The following is an 8344-nucleotide window of genomic DNA, read 5'->3' as shown; positions in this document are numbered from 1 at the left end:
TCCTGCTCCTGGATTTTTCCAGTCAGAGGCTACTCCCCTACAGAGACCTCCTACCATGGAATCTAAGTAACCCTTCCCTGTATGCTGTACGGAGGACACATGCTGAGGAGGCTCTGAGATGCCTGCTAGTCAGTACCATTCCATCAGCGTGCCCACTCACCTCTGTACCCCTGTCTGTGTGTCTGTTTTTCCTCCATTCCCTTGCTGACCCTAGTCAGGGTTCCAGGGCCCAGGGAATACCCTGTCCAGGTTAGCCCTGAACATCTAGGCTCTAATGATCCTCCTGAGGCGTGATTGAGGACAGCTAACTCCCGCTTTAGCGCTCTCTGCATTGGATGCGCACATCGGAATTTCTACATTGTCTCGGCTACCCAGATCTTCTCAGGCCCGAACTTCCAGCACTTCCTGCCTACTTAGCTAGGCACCAAGCCTTGCCAGTCTTTGTAGTCTTCCTTTTTGATGCCCACTGTTTATAGTCTTGAGTAGACCACTATGGCTGCCTTACATCCGAACCAATAACTTTCTAATTGATCACTGAATCTCTAGAACCTTCCCAGTTCAATTTTATTCTCCAAATTAATACTTAAGTCATCTTAATAAAAATCCCTGGTCTCCTGCAGTTAAATCTTTGTTGCCCCTTTCTGCCTTGAGGGTGTTTAACTGAAAAGACTCGATGGGGCAAGACAGGGCGGAAGTTTCTTCCTCTTTTATTCCTGCTGAGGCCATTTCAGATTTAACTAGAATTTGATCTGCTTGATGAAGAATGCCATGGAAAAGTATCCAAATGTGTTGTAGGAAACCAAGGTCGAGATGCCCTAGCTAACTTAGCTTCCGTTACACTGTCTGCTCGTGCAAATTTCCCCCTCCCACACCTAACTGCGTTATCTTAGCTTCTGTTAAATGGTTTGCTTACCCAAAACTTCCCCTGCAGCTTCTGAGGGGCATGTCAGGACATGTTCTTTTGCTTTCAAAAAACCCCCCATGCTCCAGCACTCAGTTCTACACTTTGGACCCAAATTACCTGAAGGTAGTACCAGCTAGCTGAAATCAAGACTTTCAATTGGCTGTAAACTGTGTCTGAGTGGCCATCTTTGGCTACTTAATTTGCCTTCCTGGTCCCGCCCCTGGATCCACTCTAGCAAATATTCTCTGCTGTTTCCTCAGTTCCTTGTTGTTAGAGCATCTGTCCTCCTTTTCCGCACTCTGGCTCTGAGCTCACAGGATCCTTGACAACACACGAGTCATGGAGTATTTCCGCCCTGCAGCAACCTTCTTCCTTAAACTTCAACAACCTGAAAAGCGGATTCATTTGACACAGAATATTTTAAGCTGGGTACAGTGTATACACTTGTGGCGTCAACATTCAGGAAGTATAGGCAAAGAGAAATGACTGCAAGTTCAAGAGTAGCCTGGACTAGAGGACCCAGCAAGGACTCACATACCAAGATAGTCTGTCCAAAAAAAAAAAAAAAACAACCAATGGAACACTGTACATTGCTCTTTTTCCAAGGGAAACATCAGGAATACTGTTTCCAGTAAAAAGCATTTGATTTATTTATATGAGCAATTAGCGCTTGTTTAGGGCTCAGGAGGTCCCAGGATCCAGAAATGAGCTCAAGGTGAACGATAGAAGGACTGCTGTGATTAGATAACAGCCAGCATTTTTCAGGTACTTGTGAAATGGGGTTTCTATCCCCAGAAGGGGTCGCTGTCCCCAGCCACTAGTCCGCCTTACTACTGCTTATGACTGCTCCCAGGTTATGGTTGAAGGGAAGTTTTTTTTTTTTTTGCAGATATTGCAGGAGAGTACAGACAGAGGTTATCTGGAAGGGTCCAGAGCAGGGAGAGAAAGCAGTGCACTGGACGTGGCCCACTGAGTGAACCCGGCCATGAGGGGAGGATGGGGGGGGGGGGCAGGGGGGTGGAGCTAGAGGGGGGAGGGAGAAAAAGAGGCAGGAGGGTGGGAGTGAGGCTACAATGGAAGACCAAGAGACCTCATGGACGAAATGGCAGGGTCACACAGGAAGGGGCAAGGGAGGCCCATGCCTGGAGAAGTTTATGGAAAGTCCAGTGTGAGAAGAGCTGAGAGGAGCCACAGGTCCTGGGTGAGAGGGGAGACCAGCATGGGCTTTGCTATGCTATTCGGCACCACAGTTAGCCAGCCATTACCTCAGAAGTTTCTTTTCGGACCTGACACTTAGAATCCACAAGATTTTCCCACCCCCCTGCTCTCTCACCCTCTGTCTGTCTTACAGACTGACCCTACCCACGCCTAGTCTACTCTGTTTCTGCTTCAGATTCTTCCAGACGTCTCTGGATATTTTCTCTGTATTATTCCCCATAAAACCTGTCCCCCACGGAGCGACTATTTCGGCTATCTCTGTACTGCACCTCATCTCATACAGCCCTGACAGTTATTATCACATTGTTTCCTGGCCTGTTATAAAAAGCCAGGCGGTGGTGGCGCATGCCTTTAATCCTAGCACTCGGGAGAGGCAGAGGCAAGCAGAGCGCCGTGAGTTCGAGGCCAGCCTGATCTACAAAGCGAGTCCAGAACAGCCAAGGTTAACACAGAGACCCTGTCTGGAAAAATGAGAGAAAAAAAAAAAGTCAAGAGAGCCAAAGTTGCAAGCCTATAATCCCAGCTACCTGGATGACAAGTTTTAAGTACAGCCTAGACAATTTAGCAGATTCTGTCTCAAAATATAAAGTTAAAAAAAAAAAAACGGTGGGAGGCTGGGAATATAGCTCAGTGGTGGCGTGCATAGCATGTGAGAGACTTTGGGTTCAATCCACAGAGTTACCAAAACATTTTTACAAAGAGAAGTGGCCATCCCCATTAACAGAAAGGTTTTGTGCTCCCAGAACCAGAACATCCGGAGTGTTTTGCTGTGTGTACTCAAGACACTTTACTCATCATTCTGGCTGTGCCTCAGAAGCATCTTTGGTGTACTATATTGGGTCCAACTTCTTCGAATTCTGCGGCCGTGATCCACATGTCCTGGAAGGCAGACAAGGACGCGAGAATAGAGCCCCCCATCCACACTGATGTCTTCCTTTCCGGGGGAGCTATAACCTGCACAGGGGTATTGGCCGGCGCCATCTTTGCCACATCCTTAATGAGTCGCTTATCTAAACCGGGGAAAGAGGTTGATCCTCCGGAGAGGAGGATGTTGGAGAAAAAGGGGTTCCTGAGGTCTGTGTCGCACTTGATTATGCTGTCAAAGCACATCTTATCGATGCCAGGGCTGTTGATATTCACAAGCCACGGAGAGAAGAGGGCCTCTGGGCAGCGAAACAGCTGCTTACGGAGTTTGACAGTCTTCCCGTCCGGCAGGGTGTACATCCTCTCCAGGCTAGGCTCTCTGGCCATTTCGTCCTCATAATTCATGGCCACGTAACAAGCGTTCTCTTTAATGTCTGTGACGATCTTTCTGTCCCCGGTTCTGAGCAGCATGACCCCGTCGTCCTTCAGCAGCATCATGAGGTAGCTGGTGAGGTCAAATCCTGCCACGTGGAGCTGTTTGACACCGTGAGACAGGCAGTGGCCGTCAAAGATGGGCACGCACTGAGTGACCCCGGCACCTGCGTTCAGCACCAGGCCAGTCGTGAAGCCAGCAGCAAAGAGAGCCAGCACAGCCTGCACAGACATATAGAAGGCGGGGACTCCCAGGTTTTCAAAGAACACTTCGGAGGTGCGTTGCCGGTTTGCCAACGGGTTCAGGGCAGGCTCGGTAACCAAGACTGGGCCGTCACTTGCCTTCATGTTTAGGTTATAGTCATAAATATGCTTCCACATGATCTCCATGTCTCCCCAGGAGGAAATGAGCCCCCGGTCCACTGGATAGCTGGAGAGAGAACAAAAACAAAAACAAAAATAACCAACACGTAACTCTTGTGCTTTTGTGGTTGTTAGTGGTGTTTTTGAGATTTGGCTTAAAAAAATAGTATTAGCCGGGTTCAGGGGTGCACAGCTGTGCAGGCAGAGGTAGGCGGATCGCTGCGAGTTCGAGGCCAGCCTGGTCTACAAAGTGAGTCCAGGACAGCCAAGGCTACACAGAGAAATCTTGTCTCAAAAAACAAAACAAAACAAAAAATAATGATAATAATAACATATTAGCGTTAGCATTCAGGAGGCAGAGGCATGCAGATCTCTTGAGTTCAAGGCCAGCCTGGTCTACAGAGCAAGTTCTAGGACAGAGGGCTACACAGAGAAACCCTGTACAAAAACAAACTAATTCAGTCTATGAACCAAGTTGGCCTGGAATTTATTTACGGACTCCCCTTCCTCTGCCTGATTAAAGGTGCAGTGCACCATTCTTAGACATAGGCCTTTAATATTTACCCTTACTTGTGGTGGTGGCACACCCCTTTAATCCCAGAGCTTGGGAGGCAGAGGCAGGCGGATCTCTGTGAGTTTGAGGAAGTGAGTCCAGGACAGCCAATGCTACACAGAGAAACCCTGTCTCAAAAAAAACCAAAAAAACAAAACAAAACAAAAAACCAAAAACAAAACTATTTACCCTTTTCTGCTTTTATTCCTCTAAAGCGAGTATTATTGCTTTCTGGTCAGTGACCTTTCTCTGAAATCGTTTTGCTTGGCCATTTTTCTCCTCTTTGGAAATACGCGACTTCAAAAAGTTTAAAATTCCCACGTTCTGTTACTGTTGTAAGTAATTAAAGAGACCACGCCAAACGGCAAAAGCTATACGTTAAGTCACATTCTTACAAAAGCATGTATAGCACAAACGGTCATTAAAAACATTTGAATATATTTGTGTTCAGAGAACTGAGGGTTTTGTGAGGGGTGGCTTGGCTGAGGCTCTCCGGCTACTCTCCCTGGTCCTTTCAGGGTGGCTCTAGCTCTGGATTCTTCTCCCTCTTCCACACGCACCCAGACTGCAGCATCCCGCGGTACCTGATGGACAGGAAGCTCCTGCGCTCCTGCGCCTGATCACCCACACACAGCTCCGGCTCGCTGCAGTCCACCGAGGTGCCGCGGCCCTTGGTCCGGCCCACAATGTTCGGGTAGATGAACTGGGGCTCCCGGGTCCCAGCCAGCCCGGCCTTGATCACTCCCGAGCCATTGTCAATCACCACTGCAGGCTGGAAGCCGCTCATGCCTCCGCTGCCGCTGCCTCTGAGTCCACGGGGCCGCTGCGCCCCGGCGGCGGAGCAGCAGGGGGACCGGCGCCTGGACGTCACAGAGGACCTCGCCGTCTGCTGTCCGTGTGACAGGCACGCTTCTCCTGGGACCGAGCCTCGCAAATGCCCCTGGATGCTCGCAACGTCAACGCCTGAAAATCGGGTCTCCCCGCCGCCCCCCAACCTCCGCTACACAAACAGACCTAACAGTGTACACGGGCCTTTCTCAAACACTCTGAAAAGCTATTTTTAAAAAAAGAATAAAAGAAAAAAAAAAAAAAGGAAGGAAGGAAGAGAAAAAGAAAGAAAACAAAACAAGCAAACAAAAAACAAAAAAAGCCCTTGAACTCTAGTTAACATGAGTATTCCAGGGCCCGTGGGTAAGTGGCGGAGGCCCTGGAAACTGAGCACGGGCCTGGCAATATTGTTACACAGAGGCTGACGCTCAACTTCAGCGGGTGCTGGGGTGTGGAGCGAGTTTACGTACTGTGCAGCAAACAATGTCATGTCTTTCCTGTAGTTTCTAAAAACGTACACAAAAGAGCAGAACCTTTTTGGTTTTCTAAGACAGGTTTTCTCATCGTATCACACGCTGGCCTCGAACTTACATGGAGTCCCCTCTTCAGGCTCGGAGTTCTGGGGTGCTTGGCTCCCTCTCCTTCCTCCTATGCCCCTTCTCTTCCCTTCCTGCCTTCTTTTAGTCCTTACTTTTATCCTCTTTTTGTTTGTTTGTTTGTTTTCTGAGACAGGGTTTCTCTGTGTAGCCTTGGCTGTCCTAGACTCACTTTGTAGACCAGGCTGGCCTCGAACTCACAGCGATCCGCCTGCCTCTGCCTCGTAAATGCTGAGATTTAAAGGCGAGCGCCACCACTGCCGGGCTCTGAAAGTAATTTCATTTCCTAGGGTTATTTTTAGGTAAAGGACACGCCTGCCACTTGATAAAAGAAATTCCTTAGATAATTATATAAAGTTCAGTTCAGAAAAAAAAAAAGTGAATTGCGCTTGGCGCGAGGGCCCATGCCTGTAATCCCAGCACTTGGGAGACAGAGGCAGAAGGATTACTTTGAGTTCGAGGCCAGCCAGGTCTACAAAGTGAGTCCAGGACAAACAAGGCTACACAGAGAAACTCTGTCTCGAAAAAACCAACCAACCAACCAACCAACCAACAAACAAAACCAACAATAACAAACCAAAAAAAAAAAAAGTACAAAAACGAGCCTCTTGGTGTCTGATTTCGCGCATTCCTTAGGGGCTTTAAAACAGATACACAAATTAGAACCTTTGGTAGGTATTCGGAAGCTGAGCGCGGGGGAAAATTTTTTTTTACATGTCCGTCCTCCCACCAGAAGCCGGCTGAAGCGCGATCTGAGCCATTTTTTGGGCGCTAGGACCCTAGCAACAGCCTGCTGCGGCTTCCCCAACCAGAGGAAAACATAACACGCTTGAACTGAGAAAACGTGGAAAAGGGCCAGGAACTCTCGAGGTGCCTGGTCTCTGGCAGTGTATTCGGTGGGGCTTTCCAAGAAATGTGCAAACAAGTTCAAACTTGATTTAGTACGGCTCTAGTAACCGGGGTCTATTTTCACTCCCCTACCTTTTAGAAATAACTGCTCTTAAAATAGCTGTGCGGCACATATGAGAATATCACGTATCAAGAACCTTTCCAGCTTCCTGGAGCAGCCGGGTTTCCGTAGTGTAGTGGTTATCACGTTCGCCTAACACGCGAAAGGTCCCCGGTTCGAAACCGGGCGGAAACAAGTATGTGCTCCGTTTTGTATCCTGAGTTTACTTTTCGAAAGCCAGATTCTTTAAACCTTAAAGACAAATTCTGTAAGTAGACATTTAACCAGCTGAAAAAGTACTCGTCTAAAACATAAAAACAACAGAGCCGAAACAAGTTTTGACACAACTATTTTAATGTTGAAAACACTATAGCAAGAACACCAAACAAGGGCTGATGAGGTGGGTAGCCGCTCTATTGTCTCTGGAGCATTTCTATATTATCAGGTTTCTCCCTCGAGATTGCACTTTCTTTTTCATGCCAGGCTAAGTTTTATTCTTAATCTATGTGTCAAGTTTACTAAATATCTCAGAATTAACACATTACCGAAAAGAGTTTGAAGAAAAGGCGAAGTTCAAAATACTCAGAAATAACATTTTTTCTTATAAACACGATTGTGGTTTTATTCGCAAATTCTTCACAGAGGTGTTATAAAGCAAAAAGATTCCTGTATGGAAAAAGTATCAAAGTTTTTGAGGCTGTCTTTTTAAAATAAAGTCACACAAGTAAATCCGTTAGGGTCCAGAAACATAACTTTTAACAACAAACATTTAAGTTGCGTTATTTAAGACCCTTGATGTCCATAGGATCTAGGGAAGAAACTACACGAACACATGAAAAATTTCTGGCACTTTCCTACAGTGAAGCGATAACTGTGCACAAAATCGGAATCGGAGGTAAATAATTGTGCTAAAATTGTTCAGACGCAGGAAAACCTTTTCCGGTAGAAAGCCCACCTTCCTCTTATTTGCGCATGCCCAGTGTGCCCGGCTGGTTTGCTTTGCTATCGTGCTCAGCCTTCTGTCACCAGGTTAAGGGTATCCTGGAAGATGAGCTTCGGAGGGAAGGCTCAAACAGAATTCTCGGGGTCCCAAGAGCTTTCGGGTATGCAAAAGAGGAAAGAGTGATTGGTCTCGACTCAAGCATACCCCTCTCACCCGCCACGGTCAGGAGCCAGGGTGCAAAACGCAGTCGTCTCCACTGGAGGGGCGCTAACGAAGAGAGGATGACAGGTGAGGAAAAGAACTACAACTCCCAGCATGCAGCGCGCAGCGCAGTTCCCGGAGAGGTCGGCTGTGCACTCGAGCCCGGTCTCGGTCCAGAATCTGGGCCAACAGCTACGGGCTGACAAGGTGAGCGGCTGGCGCAGGATGTGAGTGAACACTGAGGTGTGTTCCGGACATTCCGAGAAGTCAGGGCTCTGAGAGCTAGCTCGCCGGCCCTAGGGGACCTCTGGAGTCCTAGCGTGTGTCCGGATGTGACGCAACGGCGGAGGAGGAAGAGAGAGAGAGAGAGGCGGAGCGTCGCAGTGACGTCCTCCCAAGATGGCGGAGAGAGAGTGAAGAAACTGTTTCCTTTGGGCGGCTGCCGGTGAGTGCCGCCCTCTGCCTGGCCTGTAGCTCTCATGTTGTGGGATCC

At 48.2% G+C, this 8344-nt stretch overlaps 2 protein-coding genes across 5 annotated transcripts in view; one reads left to right on the top strand and one right to left on the bottom strand.

Annotated features, from left to right (window-relative positions):
* Positions 1 to 1492: 1492 nt before the first annotated feature.
* ACTRT3 (actin related protein T3) lies at positions 1493 to 5247 on the bottom strand. 2 transcript variants are annotated; one of them, XM_084769385.1, is made up of 2 exons: positions 4895 to 5247; positions 1493 to 3848 (listed from the first exon to the last, which is right to left on the bottom strand). In XM_084769385.1, the coding sequence occupies exons 1-2, from the start codon at positions 5119 to 5121 to the stop codon at positions 2933 to 2935; spliced, it is 1143 nt and encodes a 380-aa protein (XP_084625511.1). In that variant the 5' UTR covers positions 5122 to 5247; the 3' UTR covers positions 1493 to 2932. The 2 variants fall into 2 exon arrangements, with proteins under 2 accessions (XP_084625511.1, XP_084625512.1); XM_084769386.1 differs by having other exon boundaries at positions 4919 to 5242.
* Positions 5248 to 7173: 1926 nt separating this feature from the next.
* Positions 7174 to 8344, top strand: part of MYNN (myoneurin) — a 32696-nt gene continuing 31525 nt past the window's right edge. For 2 of the 3 annotated variants that reach the window (XR_014776874.1, XM_084769376.1), the window contains exon 1: positions 7174 to 8296. The gene's annotated coding sequence lies outside the window, so the exon portion shown is untranslated. The remainder of the gene's footprint in view (positions 8297 to 8344) is intronic. The other variant, XM_084769377.1, reaches the window with a different exon arrangement.

The sequence above is a fragment of the Acomys minous genome, assembly GCF_964271855.1.
Source record: "Acomys minous genome assembly, chromosome: 19".
NCBI lineage: Eukaryota > Metazoa > Chordata > Mammalia > Rodentia > Muridae > Acomys > Acomys minous.
The sequence above is the reverse complement of the archived record's forward strand: the minus strand, read 5'-3'. Positions and strand labels throughout refer to the sequence as shown.